This window comes from Pyricularia pennisetigena, chromosome 1 (assembly GCF_004337985.1).
Source record: "Pyricularia pennisetigena strain Br36 chromosome 1, whole genome shotgun sequence".
Classification (NCBI taxonomy): domain Eukaryota; kingdom Fungi; phylum Ascomycota; class Sordariomycetes; order Magnaporthales; family Pyriculariaceae; genus Pyricularia; species Pyricularia pennisetigena.
The window spans coordinates 1,233,180-1,254,149 of record NC_043740.1 but is presented as its reverse complement, the minus strand read 5'-3'; the positions used below and the strand labels follow the sequence as shown (position 1 = coordinate 1,254,149).

Here is a 20,970-nt window from a genome sequence, read left to right as displayed (position 1 = left end):
TTACGTTTTGATTTGTCTCTGGGCGGGGATAAGTCTTGGTCGGCATCAGTTTTCTTTCTTCCGTTTTAGAGCAACACGAAAAAAAAAGGGAGAAGGGAGGACCTGCTTCCGATAGATGATTACAGAACAGGGAAACGAATCAAACATTGACAAGGAAGACACAGGGAATAGAAAAATCATGGGCCCTGGATGGGGTGTTAGTGGGCTTTTGTGTATAACAATGACGATTTCCAAGCTTGTTCTGGTGTGTTTGCTGTGATGTCGAAAGCTCCAAGGTGTCTAGAGGCGCATGCACTATTCTTGATCCGGACGGGGCCATGGGTCGTTCTGGCTGACCACCTCTGCTATAAACGTGGTATCAAAATCGAATGAAGATGGACGTCAAAGTATTTGCGACAGATGCAGAGGCTGACTTGGTCGAGCTACCTTTTTTTTTATTTTTATTTTTTTTATTAGGAGTGAGATGACAGTGAGATGGAATTCCAGGACTGCAATTCGCCAACCTGCTTTCAGGTACAGCTCAATCACAATTATGAGACCGCTTTTAAGCTACACAACTCGTCAAAAAATAGCGGCAGACATATGCCAGACAGATGAAAAGTGTGTTGGTTCCAGCTGCTCGCCAACCAACCCCACACACGCGGGCACCGTCTTCAAGCTAGACGCTGCTCATAACCTCTTCACGATCCCCACCTGCCATCCACCGCGTCTCTACGGGGTTGTAGCGCAGTGGTAGCGCATATGCTTTGCATCGAGCCTGTCATGCCTTCTGGATTCGTCTCCGGTTTGATCCAAGGATGGCTCGTCCAACGTGCATGTTGCATGGGGTCGTCAGTTCGAACCTGGCCAACTCCATTTAGACGCCCGGTGTCAGTTTGGTGAAGCCTTTGTCGGGCTTGCCGACTTTTTTTTTTTTTTTCTTTTTCTTTTGCTCTTTTGGCCTATGTAGATGACGGTTTCCTGCAGCTTTTTGGATCCGGGGTGTTTCATGGCTACTGAGGAGGACGAACAAATGCATGCCGCGCGGTAGGAGCTGGTGCAGGTTCAAAACCAACCCACACAAACGTGAGGTCAAGGGCCCCGCGAGTGACCACCCACCTAATGTTATCACGCGCTAGATTGCCGAATCCACCACTGATCGTAAAAGTAGCATCTGCGTCAAGATTATACTGGTCGTATCGCTGCAAAAACAAGTATTCCACTCCGTCGTTGCGGTTTAAACCAGTGACGAGTTTCTCCCGTATTCTTCCCTTCCTGGAGGAAGCGCCTGGCTTTCTCCGACCTTTCGAAGGCGGGAAAAACGCAACGGCCTCGACTCATGGTGGATGACGGAGGTGTCCGCGGAAAGCCGCACGACGTCCTTGGGGATCTTCTCGGTTGGGGTCTTGCCATTTTCGAGCATGACCACAAACTCGACCTCCAGAATTGCCTGACATTCAAGTTCATGTCTTGGTGATGTCGTGCATGGTCAGATCTTACTGGCAAAGCCTGAGAGGATAAAGCACAGGATATTGCGAATTTCTGGTCATCCAGGTGGCTGCGGTCTGCTTCCCATGATAATACCGCCCTGATGTAAGCAGTCTGCCGACTAGATTGGAATCATAGGCGATATAATCCTTACTATGTATTTTTTATTACACCCTCAGGACTTGGGATCTATAGGCTTGCAGACCCCGGAGAACATCTCGGAATCAAGTACAGGACTACCTAGGAGCTAAGTAGCTCTGGCAATGGGATACCTCCATGCGCTGCTCCGAGGTCTGCCGGTTCATTCGTTCAGCAGCTGACGGTCTCCCTACTCGGCGCACCATGGCACGACGTTTGATCTTGGTTGCGAGGAAGGAGAGACAAATCAATGGACTCGGTGCCATTGTGCACCGATTCAGCTCCGTCTTTCACACTAGTGACGAAGGCCTTATGCTACTCTGTTCACTAGCCTCCTCATAAAAAGTGGCCTCTTGGTCAAATAGGCAAAGGGTTGAAACCTCTGCAACAGTTGGAATTTCAAAGCTGTTCCCAACTGCCCAAAGCATATGTCTATATTTAGCCGCAGTAACGTCCTCTTGACATTGATGCAATGTGATTGGTCTGTATCGATAGCTTTGAAGCAATGCTTCCCTTTTTAACACCAAGTCAGGGGATCTTGATCCTAATGCTACTCGAACCAAAGAACCCCTGAATCTAGCAACGAATGACCCATTCGAAGTCCAAACGCAAGCTTAAAAAAACGCTTCTTTTACAGTATGTTCGCATGAGTATTTACAGGGTTACCAGCTTGTTCACACAGCAACATCATGGCAATGGGCTACTAACAGTTGCAGCGGTCATCTAGTCGGATAAAGAAGGGTAACGGGTAGGAAATTACATTAACATATTAAACTAAATAGAGTCATCGCTGTCGCTTGTGGTTGTACATGTGCACACTTTTTTTTTGTTGCTTGGTTTTTTTGTTAGAACTTTTCCCTGAAATTCACCACCATTCGTTACGAAAGGAAAGAAAAGAGATACACAAGGAAATTATTTAATCAATAAAACCTAATTTTTTTTTTTTTTGTTGTTATTGATCTAGGCACCCCAAAGTCCAGCAGTGCGCCTCGACTCGGCCTCGCCCAGCTCGATCTGAACCGTCTTGGCGACGCTGGGCGTGCCGTTGGGGGCGATGGCGAACAGGTACCAGAAGCCGGGGATCATGACGCCGGTGTCGGCGGGGGTGCGGACGGTGAATTTGCCGTCGGCACCAACGGAGAAGTCCTCGAGCGGCACGCGGCGCTGGTCGGTGTTGACGGAGTGGGTGACGGAGCCCATGCGCACGAGCGAGAACTTGTAGCTGGCGGCGGCGGCGCCCTGGATGCCGGAGACGGCAAAGGTGAGGGCGTCGCCGGCGCGGATGGCGGTGCGGTCCAGGTCGCCGATGACGGGCCGCGTGGAGGCGCTGCCGTCGGCGTTGAACAGGTAAGGGGGCGACAGGATCTCGCCGTCGGCGTGGTCGACGGTCTTGTCGCAGCGGGCGGTGGAGCCCTTGACGGTGGCGACGTAGCACAGGCCGCCGCCGCCGACGAAGACGGTGGCGTCGGGCAGCAGGATGGAGACGGAGTGGTAGTTGCGCGGCTTCTGGGCGGCGGCCAGCTGGGTCCAGGTCTTGGTGGCCGGGTCGAACATCTCGGGCACCAGGACGCTGTCCTTGTCGTTGAAGACGATGGCGCGCTTCATGCCGCCCGTCACGACGACCTTGCCGTCGGGCAGCACGACGGCGTTGGCGAAGCCGCGGCTGAAGGCCATGTCGGGCACGCGCTCGACGGCCGCGGCGGCGCCGGGCTCGCCGATGGTGGTGATGTGGGCGCGGTTGTTGGCGTCGCTGTCGGTGTAGTCGGGGGCGCCGCCGGCGGTCAGGATCTTGCCGCGCAGGGCGTCGTACATGACGAAGATGCCGCACATGGCGTTGGCGTCGTCGCGGGTGCCGGCGGCCACCACGGCGCCGTAGCCCTTGGTGCCGTACCAGTGCTGCGTCTTGGACGGGCCGGCCTGGAACACGGAGCCGTTGCGCCACGCAAAGAGCCACGCGTGGTTGTCCTCGCGCCAGATGCCCTGCCGGTCCTGCGTCAGCATGGGCTTGACGTCGGCGCCCTTGAGCACCTCCCACGCGTTGGCCGTCGGGTCGTACATCTCGCCCTCCTTGCCGCGCCGCTCGCCCGAGTACGCCCCGCCGATGGTGAAGACCTCGCCGTTGGAGAGCGTCGCCGCCGACTGGTAGCCGCGCGCGATCTTGAGGTCCGACTCGCGCGTGAACGAGTCCGTCTTGGGGTCGTACGCGCTGACCGCCTCCGCGTCCGAGCCGCCCTGGATCAGGATGCGCCCGTCGGCCAGCTGGCTGATGCCCGGGCAGAACATGTCGTGGCGCGTGTTGGCGATCTCGCGGTGCGTCGACTGGAGCGACGCGAGGTCGAGGGACCCGAACTGCGTCAGGCCCGACGCGCCACCAAAGGCGTCCACACCCCACGACGAGAAGAACATGAGCCGGCCGGGGGTCGGGAAGGTCGGCACGACGTACGCCGCCACCGGGATCAGCGGCAGCTTGATGACGTCGGACCACGTGCCCTTCTTGGCGTCGCCTGTGATGGTCTCGTTGGCCGGCTTGGCCGGCTGCTGCTCCGCGGGAGCCTTGCCCGAGGGCGGCGGGGGGTAGGTGCCGTCGGCCCGGAGTTTGATGATGGCGTCAAAGTCGGCGTCGACGGCCCAGATCATGTCGGCAACCTCGTCGTTGTTCTTGATGTGGCACACCGAGTTCTTCTTGTCGTAGACGGCGCGGACACACTTGTCGTTGTCGTTGCAGAGTCCCACGCACGCCCTGGTGCCGCAGACGCCCTCGACCATCTGGAGAGACTTGCCACCGTACTTGAAATCGGTTCCGTCGCAGATGGCCATGCTCACGTTTTTCGGCGTCTGCCAGATGGTCTCGCTGGTTGTGCAGTTTGTCAGGCTCGGGGGGAGCGTGGTTGTTTGGCCTGAGGCGAGGTGGCTGGTGAGGAGAGCAGCTCCCAGGCTCATGGCCCTAAAAGATGTGAGAGGAGACATGTTTGAACAAAAGATGTCACTGTGGGATTACCAAGAATCGAAAAAAAAAGAAAGTATTGGCCAAGTGATGGCCGAAAAAAAAAACCAAAGAATAGTCTTGTTGAAATAAGCCTCTGGGCCTTTTTTTGTTGACTGGAATCAGAAAAGAACGTCTGGTGTTCGACTTCTCGACAACGAGCGTATTGCACTGCAAGCGATAGAACGGGAATGTTAAAAAATCCCAAAGTGAATGTGATGCGAAAGGTACCTCGCGGCGAGTTGGCGTTAGCTTCCCCAGGGGGCAGTGTCACAGAAAAAAAAAAGAGAGTCGGCCAAACGAATGGTGAGCCCTGAGGAAGGAAAAAAAGAGAGGAGGGAAAGGAAGCCATCCCGGAGGTGCAGATGTACGTGATCATATAGACTGATCACCGAAACGGCTCTTTGTTCCTCCCCATCCCAGTCGTCGATCTACTTCCGTACCACACACAGAAAAAACGGCTTAGCTCGATCCAGCATGGCGCTTAATCCTCAAGTCTCCATTGTACCCTCGCCCGGCCCGGGCGTGGCCTGGCCTGAGCCTGATGAATATGGGCCACCCCCCGTGGCGAGTGGGTTTCCCTCTTCAGGGGTCGGCCAACGACAACAGCTTGTGAGAGCAAGAGGCAAGAGCCGCAGGTTTCAGGGCTGCCCAGAGACCTTGCTGACTGTTGCTACAAAGAATGGGTGCAGTGGTGGGTACGTAACCAGGGGTTGTTGCTGAGTGGGTATTCCCATATTGGCTAACGGTAAGGGTCCTTTTTTTCACACATTTGACTCGCGTCTATCGGCAGAGTCCCGAGCACGACCCCCTCCAAAACGGGTATAGAGGATATCTTTGCCTCGTGGATATCCTTGCCGTAGTTCTGGTTCTGCTGATGGCGTTGTTTTGCCTATCTAACTAGAGAATTTCGGTTCCGAGACCCGGAGTCACGCTCACGAATTAGTGCCGGCGACTTGTCGTGGACATATAAAAATAGCCATCTCACGTCAGAAGAGGAAAAAAAAAGAAAAATAGTGCCTGCCAGACGCAAGTAAAACAAAGCGAATGCCAATTAAAACAAATACAATCAATTAATCACACGCAGATGGAGTAAAACAAACAAACTTCTGTCGCCCACAAGCCGTACGTACACTACAGTAGAATGCTGGGCACCCACGGGCCTACTACTCTGGCCAGACTCGCCGTCGCCAAGTCCACAATCTACGAAAGCATCGTAACAGTAACAGTGATAATAATACTACTACTTGGTGAATTCAATTTGGTTGGTTGGCCCTCGAGCGAGAGAGAGCAAAAGAGGGGCTTTTTTGCGGACTCTTGAGTCTTCGCCGGCTCCACAATGAATCCAACGGTGGGTAGGGATTTTGTGATGCGCACGAGCCTGGGTTGTTCCTGGTTACATCAGATGCCTTTTTTGGGTCTGGTTCTGTTTCGTTCGAACGGCAACACCTGAATCTTTTTTGGAGCTAGCAGATGTTTCGAATAGATTGCCGCTTGAAAATCAATCAGAGCCGCAATCGCGATCTTGATCAGGATCGTGAGCAAAGAGAGAAAAGAGAAAAAAATAAACATCGAATTGTGAGATACATATCTTGCCTTGACCGTTGGCTGATGGAGCGAGTCTCCTTTCTCTGCCCCCTCGTTCAGCATTCCCTGCCCTATCTTGCCTAGGTCCAGCACAAAAAAGAAAAACAAGGGACCATGGACTGTGCCTGGGAGCGAGATGCAGTCCCACCAATAATCCATTCGCTACCGAGGTTGCCAATCATACTATACGCGGTGGTATCGTCACAGCGAGGAGCCACAAAAATGGGCGCATGCACTCCGGGGTTTTCTACTTGTGCAGGCATTTTTTTTTTCTTTTCTTTCGTTTTTGGGTTCCCGTAGCTCGATTGCATCTCGGCACGCTGATGAATAAAATTGACAAAATTGGTCACCACGGTGAAGGTGAGCCACCAAACCCAAACCCCCCGAACAACCCGACCCAGCCTGGCCTGCGTAATCGCTCGTGTGTATCTCGCTCCCGGGTTCCCACAGTGGTCTAGTGCTGTCGCATCGCCGGAATAGGAGACTTCTTCGTCTCCCTGTGGGGAAAGGTATTTCTGCTCGGCGATACCAAGCTTCGAGCCTGTGCGTATCTACTGGAGAGCCATAGAAAAAGGGAAAGAAAATTGATTCTGGTGATTTCGATTGGCATTCAATACTAATTAACTCGTCCGGGATGTTCGGAACCTTTGGTCAATTGGTAGCTCGCGGGCGGAAATTTACGTCCTGGCAAGAGCCGAATGCACGGCTTTGCAAAGCCGATGACAGTCGTTCGTTACATTGATTGATTTATTTATTTATTCGTTTATTCAACATTTTGTTCTCTCATTTTCTTTCCTCTCTCTCCTTACCTCCCATTCTTTATTCTCAAACCCCATTACAGTCCAATATCAACAATCATGCTTGCAACTTTATTTCAGGAAAATTTTCACCCAAACTTGGTAAACTTTTGTCACACGTGGGTTTTGTTGGTTCGAATCTTTATGCCCACTGACAGCAATACAAGGTCCATCCCCATCCCCAATGGTATACTGGTTGACGACCATTGACTTTGGCTGCAACATTGACAGCCGGTGTCAAGAGTCTGTCCCACACCGGTGCCGTTGAAAATCAGGTTACGAGCCAAATATCATGCCACAAGCATCAAAGCGTCCATGTAAATCGAACGTTGAGGTTGATTATACCAAGTCAATGAAGCAATCATATAGAGTACTCTCCAGAAATCTAAGTCGCCTCGTCTTTTGCTACAGTGCATCTATATCACCAGCCTGGCTGACCTCCAAGACTTGCGGGAATCATGCAAACCGTGGGATCCCTGTCTGCAATACAGCAACTGCGAATAAAATAAAAAAAATAGCAGGCCAACCTAGATATAGAACAACTGTTTCTGTCTTGTCATACATTTGCTCGGCGGGGCATAGTCGACATTGTGCTATAGCCCTCCTTGTGCTGCCATCGGTAGTTGTAGACTGCAGTGTTGGCGGCTCGCACGAGTCGTGCGCAATTGCCTGTTTGGCTCCAGGTTTGGGACGATCATTCTCAGGTCTTCTCCGCATTGCACGGCCCGCCAGGGTTTTGCTGGCTCGACCGAGTCGACACGTTCCCGTATTTCTCCACTGCTGTGGCTGTCCCCTGGAGGTGATTATGGATCGGGTCGGGATCTGACTTGGAAGAAAGTTCATGCTCTCTGTTTCGAGACTGTTGGGCATGAGGACAAGGAGAAAGAAGAAAGAAGAAAAAAAAGAAAGAACAAAAAGTCCAGATGGCATAAATTTCCGAGATTCGGATCGACAATCGTCAAACTATGCAGACTATGCGGACTTGACTTGGAAATCGGACGCTGTTCAAGGCTGCTCATGCATGCAATATGTTTTACCTTCGGGAAGTGAAATCCGACCCGCCCGTCACAGAAAGCGTTGGAGGATCGTCAGGAGATGGGAACAAAAAAAAGAGAGAGAGAGAGAGAGAAAAAAAAAATGGTACCAGCCCCAAGACCACAACAGCATAGACCACGGCGCCGCCCGAGTGCTCCGGCCTCACCTATGACCCGACACGACACAGCCTCCCGTTCTGCGTGGGCGTCCCATCCTCAGTCCGCACCTCCCAGCCCTCGCTCCCCACCGCCGTCGGCGCCCAGAACACGTCCCAGGGGTCGAGCGCCGTCTTGACGCGCAGCAGGCGGGCGTAGCTGCCGTCCAGCCCGTAAAAGTTGTCCTGCCAGCCCGACTCCAGCGAGTCCCCCTCGTTGACGTACGCGCCCCCGCCCGGCGTCGCGGCCCTGATGGCGGCCGAGTAGTGCAGCACGCGCTCGTTGGCCGCGTGCCACGCCTCGGGCGACAGGTCCGCCAGCGCCGTGTCGTCCTGCACCGAGGCGTGCATCGCCGCCGCCCGCCAGCCGGGACTGACCGAGTTGTTGGCCAGGTCCCCCACCGACGGCCGCGCCGCCATCAGCAGTCCGTGGAACGTGTAGCCGCCCTCCTGCACGCTGGCCCGCACCGCCGCCATGGCCGCCGCGAAGCCCTTTCCGTCGTCGTCGTCGTCGTCGGCCCACAGCGACCGTGGCCAGAGCCTCGACGAGTACCGCGCGTTGCCCAGCGCCGCGCCCGTGCCGGCTCGTCTGCTCGCGTAGGGGCTCGCCGCCGCCGGGACGCGGTTGGTGACGTTTACTCCGGCGGACCGCAGATCTGCGTACAGCGGCGCGAGGAGATCAAACACCTCCCGGGGCGATTTGTTGGGGAAAGTCAGCCCCGTGTCGAAGCTGAAGCTGCCGTTGCCGCGGTTGCGGATGTACCCAAAGTCGACGCCGCCGGCATCCCCGACCGCGATGCCGAAGCGGTAGTAGGCCGAGACGGCGCGCCAAAAGGCGTCCCTGTCCACCACGGGGCTGGGGTTGCTTCTGGGGTCGTAGCCGGGCCCCGTCAGCCACTGCAGCGACACCCTGACCACCGAGAGGGGCTCGTGCGCCCGCACCACGGCCGAGGTGACCACGCCGAACGCCGGGCCGACGCCGCTGCCCCGCAGCGCCCAGAAGAGGTCCGCGTTTTGCGTCGCGTCGGCCGTGACGAACCGCCCATCGGCCGTGACGACGTTGAGCGACAGGGCTTGGTCGGCCCCGAGCCCCAGCGTCGACGTGACGGTGCCGTGGCCGCCGCCGAGCATCCACCCACCAACGGCGCCCACAGTCGGGAACCCCGGAGCCGCGAGCGCGATGCGATGGTCCACCATGAGGTCCGACAGCTCCCAGGCCTCGAGCCCGGCGCCTAGATGAACCGCCTTGCCCGCGTACGCCGGCGAGTCCGTCGTGTAATTGGCCAGGTAGGTTGCGGACTTGAGGTGATGGGTCCAGATGCTGAGGGCACCGGCGCCGGCAGAGCGGCCGCCAAAGTCGTGTCCCGTGTTCTTGACTATGAGCCTGATGTTGCGGTTGCGGGCAAAGTTGACGGCCGCCTGGACGTGCGCGACCGTGCTGGCGTTGACGACGTAGACGGGGAACCCGCCCTGGGTGCACGGTTTCGTGCTCGACGTGGAGATGGGGCAGCTGTCGCCTTGGAGGTACACCGTCAGCACCGTCAAGGGGTCGTCGAGCAGCGTGCGCGTGCCAGGGAGGCTGCGGACCAGCGTGTTGCATCTGGTACGGTCATAGGCCGGATGAGAAGGTGCGCACACTGCACCGAGCGGCCGGGGCTTCAGGAGGCGACCGTTGACCGTGGCGTTGAGACGGGACCAGTCTGCGTCTGAGGGCCAGCCAGGTTCTCCTGGATATGATTTGCAGGAAGGCTGCTGAGGGATAGGGCTTGTGGCGTCACCAAATGCGACAGACGGAAAAGACAAAGTCTCTGCGAGATCAAGCTGAACGTTCTCATACGGGAACGTGAGAGATGCAATGGTGGACAGTAGTGTAGCCCAAATGGCTATAGTAAAAATCGGGGACATCTTGGTATATTACATTTACCTGTGTGTATCACCCAGCATCATGTTGAGCGTCATCTAGCGCACAACATGTCATTCTTGTACTTTTTCTTTCTCGATGGTCATGATGTTTTCATCTACAGAAATGAATGCCTGCCGTGTTTTTCACCCGACTAGCTCATCCTAATATCTGCTGCGTGCTGATAGATGGATACGATGCTCATTTGTGCCACTCGGGATGCACTGCTCTTGGTGAGATGGTGTCGAACCCCGCGCGACGGCGATATCATCAGAGTACTCTGCCCTTTGCTATTGGAGCGGTACGCCGCCGGCATCAGAATTCGGCGACGATGCTCCTCCTTCGCCATAAAATGGAGGTGCCCGCGCATCGGCATGTAAATTATGAGCGCTACGGTTCTTGAGCTATTTTCCTGAAGGCCACCTCTTCGGTCGCTCATTCTGTCGCACAGAGTGACGTGCAAAGTAATCGGCGGTTGGCTTTCAAAGCTCAGGCCTGCCCATGTAGAATCGCTCCTACCAATCGAAAGATGGCTTTTCCTGCGACCATAAAAAAAAAAAAAAAAAAAAAAAAAAAAAAAAAAAAAAAAAAAAAAAAAGTCTGTGCATCGTCAAAAGTTTCTGTCGGATATCGACATGGAGAATATGTTTCTTAAAAACCCCCCCAAAAAAAGGAGTCACAACCGGACTGACGCGCTTATTCCAAGACAAGGCTAGTCAAACACATTGTGGTGTCTTGCCGCCCACATCTGGAGACTGGACCGCGGCAAGATCCGTGAGCCTTTTTGTCCCTGTTCTTTCTGCGACCCTTCCGGAATATACTGTAGGACCCTTCCCTCTTGATGATTACCTAAGTTAGCACCTACGTAACTAATTCCGTGGTAGACCATCGGAAGCGAGATAGATGGCTTGATGGGGCTTCGGGGCGTCATCGATAGTTCCAACGCGCGAACGAACAACTTGAGCTGGTAGACGGTAGACACAGACAGACAACCCCGCTCCTTACTTTAAGAAATCGGATGGCTGGAGGGGCATTGTTAAGAGTCAGACAGGTTCAGCTGCAACCGCTTTCCTTTTTTTTTTTTTTTTTTTCTTTTTTTTTTTTCTGGCACCTCGACCACTGCAATCAATCGCCTTAAAAATTCAACCCCTCGCGGACGGGTTCTGGTGACAGACAGGGGTTTACACGCGTCGTGTTTTCAGGGGTCTTTTAAAACAGAGAAACGCGCAGCTAAAGGTCTTGTCTCTGACTGGATGGGCTGAGACTCGAGTGGAGTGGAGGAACAATGCAGACCCTGCAAAACTCAGGGGGCCGCGCAGTATCTAAAAGCCAAGGAAAGGGAAGGGCTCTCACTCGCTCAGCGGGATAAACCGATAAAAAGCCATCAGCGAGAACCGAAGCTACAGTAATTACATTGCTGCGTGGTAGCAATCAAGTTGTGCAGGTTGCATTTGTTGAGGGGCTTCTTTGTAAATTGTGCCAGTTTTTAAGCCAATAAATCTAGGCACGGATCCCTGTCAATCTTGGTCGGGTGGCAGTAGTGGCGGTATTGGGCAGCCAAGGGCAAAATTTTGTTTTGTGACAAGAGTCAATCTGCATCGGATGTTTGCTCGCTCTTTGTGCATCCCATCCAAGATGAGGAACCTTGGGACGCTTTCAATAGCGAAACCAAAAGCAAAACCAAAAGCAGAAGCAATCAAAAATCACACCCTAGAAATGAACAAAATATCTTCTGTGACTACCTGCATGCAATAGTAATTCTCGTTATATATTGGGCATCACAGGCGTATCGAAACTAGCGTGTTCTTGGCTGCTTCTTTCTCCCCCAGAAACCTGGGAGTCATTTACGGTTGATGCACAAATCACATTTAGCAGTAGATGTAGTATTAGGTATCTCCTGAATTGTGCATGCCCCGGATAACAAGATGCTCCCGATTAAGATTGGATCTCCTGTCAGAGCCACTTCCACTGGGCTGTTTTTAGCTTGGTTCGAGCTCAAACAAGCATCCACCCAGGGGAAACTCTACAGTAGCAAGAGCCCAAGGGGGCGGTACCTACATATCCCGCACGGGTACCTAGCACTAGACCCATCTTTGGCGTGGTGGCAAGGTACCTTAGCCTACCTTAGGTAATGAGAACTTCAATTGAGACTTTCCGTCACGTCGTGCTTGATCAATGTCCCAACTCTTCATCTTCATCGCTGTCGTCACCAGCCGACTGTGGCAAAGCTAACACGGGTTAGCTTTTTGAGATTACGGCAGCTTCCGTATAATTGTATTCTCTTTGTTTTGTTTTCTGCACTTCTACTCAAACCCCTACCTCTTACACGTCCTCTCACAAGACCCCTCTTTCGCGACGTTGCTTGCGATCGGTTGATCCTGGCAATAAGTACCAGCGCAACGACGGTGACATTCCTTCGTGGATATCGGCAGTCAACAATCAACATTCCTTGGCACCGGGTGACGTACAATTGATCGTGGCTCATACTCCAATGGCCGGCGACCACTCCTCGATCAATTGACTTGAAAACTCAAGATTGTGGTACACGAGTAACAACAAAACGACATACAACAAAGTACCACAAGCTGCTCGCCCTGCCTCTCTCTCTCTCTCTCTCTCCCGCCTCACATTTTTTGTCCCTTTGATTGTCGCGCTGCCAACTTGACCAAGGTAGTCTAGACCTAACCTTTTAGGCACCTCCTCCTCAAAGTTGCCAATCACGCGCCACCTGCATCTACCCATGTCAGATGCATGCGCGCAAAGCCAACGACACATAGCACAGCACATTCATTAGTATCTTTTTTGCATTAAGGACGTGCGAGCAAACGAAAAATCACTTTTGCCCAACGACCGGCACTCATCCGCCCGTTGCCCCCCGAACCACGCTTTTCGCCCAGGGACCGGGAGCCGGGCAAGGATTTCAGACGACATTTTTGGGATTTTTGCCCTGCCGAGCAGCTGAATCCAATTGATATCTGATTATTGACACTTGGTTTCTTTTCTTTTTTTGTTTTCGGTCATTTCCCTGTCATCCTGTCGACAAGTCGGCCCTGGAAGGATTGCGACCAAAATACCACCTACGTACGTGTCGACTTGTCCAAGCCAACAAGCAAGCGCCACAGCATCCCTAGCGTCGACTAGTCCAAAACAAAACAAAAAAAAAAAAAAAGTCGATACATTTTCCTTCTGCAGCTTCTCAAAGCTCCCTTCTGAATGGCCGACTGAGACATTGTATCCGGGCGCCCGCGTCTTCCCTGCGGTAAAACAAGAAGCAAATCTCAGATCTGCAGCAGACGTCAGTTACGCATGGTGGACCCGGCGGAAACGGTACCTAGACTTGACTGTTGGGCCTGTCTTGCCGTTTGCTGCCATTGTCACGTCTCACAATGACGGGCTCACCGCACGTCGGGCAGTCCTACCCGCGGGATCGGTCTTCTCGTCACTCGCTCCCATCGGGCTCCTCAAATCCTCCCGCCGCCCAGCTACACCATGCTTCTTCCCGATCGAGCAACAGCACATCCAACAGTCGTTTCGCATCCCACAGCAACAACAGCTCGTCCAGCAACCTCCAGTCTCCCCACTCTCCCCAAAAGACGCAAAACTATCCCAGGTTAAAACATTCGAGCCGTGCCTCGCTGGGCAGCGACCGACCTGCATCTTCTCGTATGTCGAGAACCCCGAACCCCGACGACCCTAGACAAAACACGCCCGCCATATCCAGCTACTTGCAGGAGAGATTGCGACAAGAAAGGAGGTCAGAAACCCTGCGGTCGGGTTCCAGCCGCGCCGGTAGCAATGACACGATGAGCACTTCCGACAGGCACATGCAAGCCCTTCAGAGCTCTCCCGTTCGTGCTTCCACTTCCGATGGACCCCGACCGCGCTCAAGCAGCGGCCATGATGCGGCGAGAAGGAAGGCCGTGGGTCTGCGAGCCTCGGAGCTGGTCAGTCATGCTTGCCACAAAGAGCCTTGTGTCAAATGGTCCTGTCGCTAACCATGCAGTTCGTCGGATCTACAGAAGCTCGAGAGTGTACTAAACGAAAACTTTGACCTGAAATTCGAACTGTCTAAACGTCGTGAATTGATGCCGAAACTCGAGGCTGAAGTGGCCGGTCTAAAATCCACAGTTGACAAGCTGCAGTCCACCGTTGGCGAACTAAAGTCTCAGAAGAAAGAGGTGGAGGAGGTGAACGACAGGCTCGTTCAAGAGTTGGAGAAGCGAGACGATGCCATCCGCGATGCCGTGGCTATGATTGTCAGCCTGGAGGCGACGGTCGAAAAGCTTCAGAAGGAACGCGATATCATCAGATCCCTGAGTGCCGAAACCTACGACCAACTGCCCGAGCCCGAAGACTCTGACGAGGGCGCACTCACCAGGATGCCGAGCTTCTTGAACGATCCGAGCGAGAAGACAGAAAACCTGCGGAATGCTTATCTTGCACCACGTGCCAGCACCCTGAGCTTTAAGCGCGCTTCGGATTCTGCCATGAACGACGATGATGCGCCGGATCATAAGTTGATGTCCACGCCCAGTCTGAGTGTTCTTAGCGAAAGCTCCTTTGTCAGCGTCTACGGACAAAAGCCGTTCCTGAACAGCTCGTCCTCGCCCCCGGAAAGGTCCACGGAATATGAGACAACAAGGAACCCTCCCGCCGCGATTCCACGGGCCATTACGCCCACCAGAAATCGTCGATACAGCTCTGGCTCTGCTTCGCGGGGTCCATCCGGATCATTTTCGATTGGCGAAGTTTCTGATCGCTCCCCGCTGTCAAACCTCCAGCGGAGATTACAATATCATGACTCGTCCATGTTGAGCGATCTGTCGGCCGCTAACGGCGGTACCCCGGCGAATCAAAGGAACGAGTACAGCAGCCCGCAACTACCAGCGATGACCTTGGAACAACAGCAGCAGGCTCGTCAGCGTATGAAACAGGAGAAAAGAGAGGCATTGCGAAGGGTCATGACAGACGGTCCCAGGGATTTGGGTGCTGCATTGCCACCCACGCCAGATACCATCTCGACTTCGACTTTGCGGCGGTTCAAGAACTCTAATGACACGCTCTCGCAGCCCGCTGCGTCGATTCAACAACATGATATTGGCCCCAGTGATCGTAACCAGCCGGCCACGGCGGAGAGCACAAACTCTAGGTCGAGCAGCCAAACTACAATGGGAGAAGCGGCGAGCCAGGCTGCTTCAGTGTCTGCCTTCAACGGGAGGAAGGGTTTGGAGAATTCGCAAAAGAGCCTGTATACAGGCTCCCAGACGACTATTCCGATGCGTCCTCGCTCCGCAAGTGACACAACCACATCCAAGGACATCAGGGACGAGAACGGATGGGGCTCAGACAGCTCCGACGACGACAATGTCAACGACGGCGCGACAGTCTCGACGTATGACTACTGGATGCGCGAAGGTCTGAAGCCGAACCGCGCTTTCCCGCATAATGCTGCTGCTGTTAACATGGACAACGGCGATGATCTGGGTGGCCGCGTGTCTCCGGACCTTTTCGCCTTCCCTCGTGCAGCGAACGGTTCTGGTGGGTGGGCTAGCGAAGCCATGTTTGGAAACCTTGGTGGAGCTGGCTTCCTCGGCGCGGGCACGACCTCTCCTCCGACATCACATGCGCTCGATGCCCTAGGCGCATCGCTGCCCACCCCTCAGGCGGGCTTTTTCGGTTCTGGTCTCGCATCTCCTGGGCCCTCGGCCTCCACAACGGTACCGCCGCCACCTCGGCGGTCAAGCCTTCATGCCCGAACCGGATCCAGTCCCATTGTGACTCGCCCTCCGTCTCGCCAGGCCCCTGCCAACGGGAAGCTTCGCAAGTCGCCGGTGCGCAGCAGCATGTCACGAAGCAACAGTGTGGATTATAGCGTCCAGGCGCCCCCGACTCCGACTCTTGCATCACCTCCGACCGGCAACACTCCGGATCCTAGCAAACGTCACTATCCGCCGATTTCCGGCTCCCAGCAGCAGCACGCACGACGCCTGAGCGGTTTGAACTTGTTCCGTCGCAGTACTGGGGCCGTCGACAAGGAGAGGGAAACGGGTTCATCCAGTGCGCCGCCATCCGAGGTTTCCCTTCGCAACGCTTATCCCCCGCCAATGTCGCCCAACTCTGTGGCTGTGGCTGCAAACGAGCACGTGAACATTGGAATGCCGTCCTGGGGACGTCGCTCGGACTTGGCGGATGAGGGTCTTTCGAGCGCAACGCCCCCGCCAATCATGCGCAATCCAAACCAACATGGCGGTGGCGGCTCCGTATCGACCAGGAGGGGTTCTCTGACGCCCGGGCTTGAGGATGTGATGGACGAGTATGGCAGCAGCGGTGCGCCATTGTCGCCGCAGGTGGCCGTCCCCCCTCAGTCGCCGGCGGTCACGTCTCCGCCTACGAACACCGATTCGCCCGGCAATGGCGGACGGAAGCGGGGCTGGTTGGGTGGCTTGGGAAGAGTTGGGAGTCTGCGCAACCGCGCTGGCTAGGGGCTCAGCGCTGGGCGTACACAGCACGACAAGGGCAGGAGATTGAGGAATGCCCCGTCAGACTGGAGGCTGAGGAAGTTTCCCTGATGTGATTTTGACGGAACAAAATGCCGGGCAATGTGGCTCAATAAGCCAAACCTAAGATGGGTTGATGCCAGATTGTTATGGCCAGGCGTTGTGAGTTGGGTTGCTGGCTGGATTTGTTTGGAGTATTTGTGATTAGGCGCTGTTTGGATTAAGCCGGCGAGATCTTTTTGAAGCAGCGTTTGCTTTTTTTTTTTTTTTTTTTTTTTTTTATTCCAGTCATTTCTCCTTTGTCGAACTTTTTATTTCTGGGTTTATTTGGAAGCGTTGCTGGCGGAATTTCCGTAGGAGTCCGGTTGACTTTTTTTTTCTGCAAAGATGGGGACAACAAGACATAAAAACTCAGGTTTTATTTAGCCGCCACGCGTTGGACAGGCAGCCTTTTTTTGTAAGGAATTTTGTCTGGGTCTACTTGACCGGATAAAAGCAAAGGGGATGTTGCGGCTCGGGTAGAAAATTTAGGCTAGCTAAAGCTGAAGCTAGATGAATTTCAAGCATTTAACGTAGTCAGCTTACACAAATTGGGGGGTTTGATTCAATTGCATTTGTTGCGTATAGTAGTTCATTATTATTTTAGGATATTCTTCCGGATTCGTTATTATTTTGACAGTCTTGTACAAGGTTTGTTATCAGTTTCCGCCAGTCATCGTTTTTTGTTTTCTTCTTATTTACTCGTACACGCCTCCTTGACCCAAACCTCCCATAATCATATCCGGTTGTAGTTTTCCGACTTGACGTGGTCGGCAAAATAACTGGTCCGCGCGGCGCCAGGACTCCTGCTCTCGACGGTGCTGCTCCTATTCCTGCCGCTGCCGGCCGCACCCACGACGGGCCCGCCCCCCGAAGACACGGCGACAAAGTTGCCGCCCAGCACGCGGTCGGCCTGATTGCCGGCCGCACCCGCGGGGATCTCGTGCTGCTCCTCCTCGACGACGATCTCGACGCGCCTCTGGATGCCGATGGCGGCGGGGGGCGGCGACGACGACAACAGCTCGCTGCTGAGGTCGCTGAGGCGATCCTGCTCCTCGCTGCGGTGGTCGTCGTCGTCGTCGTCGCCGTCGTCGTCGGTGCCACGGCCGACCTTGATCCCCTTGTCGTCGCGGCCGACCCCGCCGATGATCTCGGTCACCACGCCCGTGCCGGCCGGCTTGTTGCCGGCGCCGGCGCCGACGTCGTGCAGCTCGTAGATGCGCTCCTCGGACTCGTTGGCGTACGTCACGCTCAGGTTGGTGATGTGGTTCAGGCTGTGCTGCGGCTGCTTGCGCATGCGCTGCATGCCGACCGTCTGGATGGCGCGCTGGTGCGGCGGCAGGTGGTGGTTGTGGTTGTTGTTGTTGTTGCGCGACGACGCGCCCCCGCCGGTCGATTTGCCCCGGTACCCGTACGTGCCCAGCGACGACGAGATGCGGCCCAGGAACGGGTTCAGCCACCGCCGGAACAGCGGGAACAGCATCGGCATGTTGGTGGTTATCACGGCCACGAAGGTTTCGCGCACGGCCCAGGATCCGGCTAGGAAGGCGCCGTTTTTGAGGTCCTGTTTTTTTTTTTTTTTTTGGTTTCGTTTTGTTTGGGGGAGGTTAGATTTCTTTTCTTTTTGTGGTTCCTAGGGCGGAAAAAAGAGAGAGAGAGAGAGAGAGAAGAAAAAGTACTCACGCTGACAATAAGTATCACTCGCAGGATGGCGGCCGCCGTGACAAACAGTCCACAGCAAAACACGCTCACCAGGGCCAGGCGCTTCCGCCACGTCACGTTGGCCGTGAAGAGGAGGGGCATCGGGATCGAGATTAGGTACAGATCCGTGCTGACGTTCATGGACAAAAACGTCCAGATGAGAGCGGGCGACACGGCAGGGTGACAGTATCCTGATGGTTGGGTTTTTTTTGTTTTGTCAGCCTTTGCCAGTCTCCAGATGAAAAAAAAACAAAACAGGTTTCTTTTCACATACGTCCAGGGTCGGGATTGATTTGCCAGTAGTTGTGGAACGGGCGACAGCTGGACAGCAGCGTCAGGGCGAGCGTGAGCCACGAAAAGAAGATGAAGCCGAAGCCAATGTAAATCCTCGACTTGTACACGTGGAGTCCATCCTGGCACGGGGTATATCGGATCAGTGAGCTGGTCGGAATTGTAGAGTGCTTTTTGATTTGTCAGGCGAATAAGTCTTACCGTCAAGCGCAGGAAAAAGGTGCACATGGATGCCTTCAGACTCCAAAGCAGGGTCGCATAAGTCGACCATCCCCATAACTGGATCTTGGAACCGAGGACGCTACCAAGTTAAACCCAAGGTATGGGTTAGCAAGAGGACAGGCATATTTTTTTCTGCCTTCAGAGTTGACCCCAGAGTCAACCGGCCACGTACCGCATCTGATATTCGGGACTGTCGGGGCTCAGAGTAGCCCTACCCTCGGGGCTTATGGCATCGTTGGCGAGGCCGTGGGCGTGTTCACCAACCGAGTAAGCCAGACCAGTCTCAAAGCAATGGCCCACCTAATTAATTTGCAATGTAAGAACAAAAAAAAAAAAAGACACACAAACGGTCAGCTGGTCCTCGTCAAAAATAAAAGAGCCCGAGATATGCACGGCATCGGCAGCCTTACCGTGCCAACCCAGACGAGGTAGTCGTCGGCCTGAAAGTTTGAAAAGCCAACGGTGCTGGCACGCGAGTACGTCCTCAGGGATGTTGCCAAGAGCGCAATGCCCATGAGGGTAAAGGCCTCGATGTTGAACGACTTGACAGCCGCCATGGCCGCCGCCTGCTCCGCCATCATGGCCGCCACCGCCGACGGGTCTGACATGTTGACGGCCGAACTCATAATGTCCAGAGGTCGTCTGCCCAGATGCGTATCTGTGCCGGGCCAAGTTTCTCTGTGTTCAAGTTAGTACAAGTGGGAGGGAGGAAGGGGGGGAGCAACGGTAGATAGTGCCGGCATCGTTGAAAAAGGGCTTTTTTTCTCTCTCTTTGGGGCTCGAAAAGGTAGCGACACCGGTTATTAAGCCAACAATAAGAAAAAAAAGGGGGTCAACTAACCGATGTTGAGATCTATTTTGGTTTCATTCAACTGAAAGGATACTGCAGAGACAAGAATCGAGTCTCTCTAATGATGAACCACAAGAGAAAAAGCTAAACCGCGACAAAGATCTAGGAAAATACTGCGAACCAGCTGAACATCCCTACCTCTGGTCTAGACCGGGGAGGCTAGATAGACAAGGGAGAGGATGTGCTCTAGTGCCTGTGTAACGAGAGCACTCGGACGGACCAGGACAAAAGTGTCAAGCCCTATAAACAGAGCTTGGGTGCAGACGACGGTATGTCTAGTTCCCGCAATCTGGTCAAGCGGCCGTGCTCAAAAGTCGGCTGTCCCTTTTTTTTTTTTTGGCGTGGGGAACAGACGGATGGACGGGAGGCAGGCTGTTTATTTGCGGGTGTGGAAATCGGGGTTTGTGGAGGGGAATAACGTACTAAAAACCCACGATGGTGGCGAGAGGGCTTGATAACTACCTACATTCCCTGTGCCAGCCCAGGATGTTTTGTGGCATGTTGGACATAATGTGCGGCAGGGACCAACCAGCCACGTACCTCATGTTGGGATTGCGTGTTATTAGGAGACTTAAGAAAACTGAAAAAAAAGTGATAGGCGGGCAAAGAAAGCCAGCCCTTCGACATGGGAAACATGGACACCAATCATCGTATTTTGGGGGCTCTACTCTTTTTCTTCTCGACGATCCCCTTGGAGTCGACACATAGGGGTGTCAGCCTGTCCAGAGCACACAAAGATCTGGCCAAACTGGCTGTCTATCACTATTGACTACTGCCAAAAGAAAAGAAACAAAAAACTCTATACTAAGTCTAGCCTAGTGTTCAAAGTCCTCTGCCGGACAAGCAGGCAGTGGCGCGGATGGCATAGTTCCCACACGTGGCAGGCATTCGTAAAGCCAAAAAGCCAGCCAGCATGCCAAGCCAGGGATCCAGATGGCTGAAAGTCCAGGGTCTGTATTGGAGTGACAGATTGTGACGAGGTCCTGGAGGTGGTGCGGTGGCATGCAGTAGCGCGTTTGGCTTTTCGGACCTATAGGCGCTGATTCCCGGTTCCTTTTTTTTTTTTTTTTTTCTAAGAGTACTGTACTATTACATGCAGAAGTAAAACGACAATGTAACCCACCAGCTCGGTTGCTTGCTTTACTTCAACGGCCCCATTTGTTGTCATTTTCTTTCCGCCGCCCCCTCCTCTCGGTTATACCTCCGCGCCTAAGGCCCAGCCAGGCAAGAGACAAAAAAAAAAAAAGGAAAAAAAAAGCCAGACTTGATTCTACATGGTTGGTTTTCGCCCAGCCTTTTGGGGGTTCTA

At 54.1% G+C, this 20,970-nt stretch overlaps 4 protein-coding genes across 4 annotated transcripts; 1 reads left to right on the top strand and 3 right to left on the bottom strand.

The window, feature by feature from the left end:
• Nucleotides 1–2,565: 2,565 nt before the first annotated feature.
• On the bottom strand, nucleotides 2,566–4,572 carry PpBr36_06937 (uncharacterized protein; the record flags this gene model as incomplete). The annotated part of the gene is made up of 1 exon (XM_029894079.1): nucleotides 2,566–4,572. One exon carries the CDS (start codon nucleotides 4,570–4,572, stop codon nucleotides 2,566–2,568), a length of 2,007 nt encoding a protein of 668 aa, XP_029748421.1.
• Nucleotides 4,573–8,173: 3,601 nt separating this feature from the next.
• On the bottom strand, nucleotides 8,174–10,066 carry PpBr36_06936 (uncharacterized protein; the record flags this gene model as incomplete). Its single annotated transcript, XM_029894078.1, has 1 exon — nucleotides 8,174–10,066. The coding sequence occupies one exon, from the start codon at nucleotides 10,064–10,066 to the stop codon at nucleotides 8,174–8,176; it is 1,893 nt and encodes a 630-aa protein (XP_029748420.1).
• Nucleotides 10,067–13,447: 3,381 nt separating this feature from the next.
• On the top strand, nucleotides 13,448–16,543 carry PpBr36_06935 (uncharacterized protein; the record flags this gene model as incomplete). Its single annotated transcript, XM_029894077.1, has 2 exons — nucleotides 13,448–14,005; nucleotides 14,081–16,543. The coding sequence occupies 2 exons, from the start codon at nucleotides 13,448–13,450 to the stop codon at nucleotides 16,541–16,543; spliced, it is 3,021 nt and encodes a 1,006-aa protein (XP_029748419.1).
• A 790-nt stretch (nucleotides 16,544–17,333) lies between these two features.
• On the bottom strand, nucleotides 17,334–19,491 carry PpBr36_06934 (uncharacterized protein; the record flags this gene model as incomplete). Its single annotated transcript, XM_029894076.1, has 6 exons — nucleotides 19,222–19,491; nucleotides 18,984–19,111; nucleotides 18,791–18,890; nucleotides 18,573–18,711; nucleotides 18,281–18,489; nucleotides 17,334–18,161 (listed from the first exon to the last, which is right to left on the bottom strand). The coding sequence occupies exons 1-6, from the start codon at nucleotides 19,435–19,437 to the stop codon at nucleotides 17,334–17,336; spliced, it is 1,620 nt and encodes a 539-aa protein (XP_029748418.1). The 5' UTR covers nucleotides 19,438–19,491.
• Between the last annotated feature and the right edge of the window lie 1,479 nt (nucleotides 19,492–20,970).